At 49.8% G+C, this 1,896-nt stretch overlaps 1 protein-coding gene across 1 annotated transcript in view; it reads right to left on the minus strand.

Annotated features, from left to right (window-relative positions):
• Hhat (hedgehog acyltransferase) overlaps positions 1-1,896 on the minus strand; it is a 241,969-nt gene that overhangs the window by 186,158 nt on the left and 53,915 nt on the right. Inside the window, exon 7 of the mRNA XM_021171103.2 lies at positions 1,166-1,337. Within this exon, the coding sequence (XP_021026762.1) occupies positions 1,166-1,337 (172 nt within the window). The remainder of the gene's footprint in view (positions 1-1,165; positions 1,338-1,896) is intronic.

The raw sequence follows: 1,896 nt of genomic DNA on the forward strand, positions 1-1,896 counted from the left end.
GAGAGGGAGAGGGAGAGGGAGAGGGAGAGGGAGAAAGCACACATATAGAGACCAGCCAAACAAGAGTCTCCCCAAAGAACTGAGTAGGATAAGGGAAGATCCGATCACAGTACATGTGGCCTCTGCTGTTAGGGTGAAAGAATGAAGGACAATGGTTTTCACAAATGGTTTTCTCCAGACAAATCCTATACCTGGAGACTGTGTCCTTCTGGGGAGGTAAGACTCCCATCCTACCTTGCTGGCAGAATAGAGACAGATGCAAACAAGCAAAGAAGACCAATGAAGACATGCATGTGCATGAGCACATGTGCACACACATGCACACACATACACCATATACTGTATCCACAGGACATGTGCACACACATGCACCATGTACTGTATCCACAGGACATGTGCATACCCCATGCACACACATGCACACACATGCACCATCTACTATATCTACAGGACATGTGCACACCCCATGCACACACATGCACCATCTACTATATCTACAGGACATGTGTACACCCCATGCACACAATGCACCATATACTATATCTACAGGACATGTGCACACCCCATGCATACACATGCACCATCTACTATATCTACAGGACATGTGTACACCCCATGCACACACATGCACCATATACTCTATCCAAAGGACATATGCACATCCCATGCATATGCATACACCACTTACTCTATCTATAGGATTTACTGTGAGGCCCATCCAAAAGGTACAGCATTTCATTGAACCCCCCACAGTAGCTCTGTAAGGGCAAGTCTCATTTTTGAGATGAAGGTGTTCAGACAGATGTAAGCTCCGCCAAAGCTGCCCACCCGTGTCTAAGAGAGATGGGATTCAGACCTATAGCTACCCAACTTGGAAGCGCACAGACAAAAAATGCAGTCTGTAGGTCTCAGAGCACCAGCTCACAGAACAGCCTCGGGAGCTGGTTAGCAACTCTGCCTTCTCCCACTAAGTGTAATGCGGCCTCTTGTGAAAACATAGGCCCAGCCTCTTGTGAAGACATGGGCCCAGACATACTCTGTCAATTCCATCCCAAGTAGGGGGTCACTCATCCAGGACTCTCAGTTCACTCTCAGACACAGCCCTTTCTCATCAACCACACCAAGCAGCTCACACATGTAAAACCTTAGCAGTTCCCACAATTACCTAAGGTCCAGTAGGAAACGCTCTCCAGGAGTGGGGTGCTGCTGTAGAGGGCATGCATGTACATGAGGTGTACCATCAGTTCAGCCAGCCACCACCAGCAGAGCAGGCGGCCCAGGCCCTTGGCTAGAATGCAGAGGCTGTGCTGCAGAGAGTTGAGCTCTGGCTGCTGCATCTAAAGAAGGGACAACAGAGAAGGCAGCATCAGACGGTGCTTGGTCCCAAGCTGTGCAGAACATCTCTTCTGTGATGTTTCTGTTAAGGTTTGTGTAAATTATCATTGCTGTTTCTACTGATAGGGCATGGGAGGGGGGTTGTTTGCCTCAGGGACACTCACTTTTCCTGGGTAAGAAAGTTGCAGGAACTGCCCCCAGAACAAGAACAGGTGGGCCAACACGGGGTACCCGAGAGCCAAGAACAATGCCAATTTCTGCATCCTGCTACCAAGCCTTGACCTGAGACAGTCCAGGTTGGGCCAGGATTTCAGACACTCTGCCCCCTGAAACTGCCTCTCTTTGGGTCCTGATCAGCCTGCTGGTTTCCACCCACCGCCAGACTCATGCCTGAGCTACTAGGATAAGGCAACAATAGAAAGGGAAGGACACTGGAGATGGAGTGAGTGACCTGGGAGAATTAAGCATGTCTTTCAGTCTGCCAGTCTACCTTTTTCCAAGAAAAAGAAGAAGAAGGAGGAGGAGGAGGAGGAGGAGGAGGAGGAGGAAGGGGGAGGGGGA

This window comes from Mus caroli, chromosome 1, assembly GCF_900094665.2.
Source record: "Mus caroli chromosome 1, CAROLI_EIJ_v1.1, whole genome shotgun sequence".
NCBI classification, from domain to species: Eukaryota; Metazoa; Chordata; class Mammalia; order Rodentia; family Muridae; genus Mus; species Mus caroli.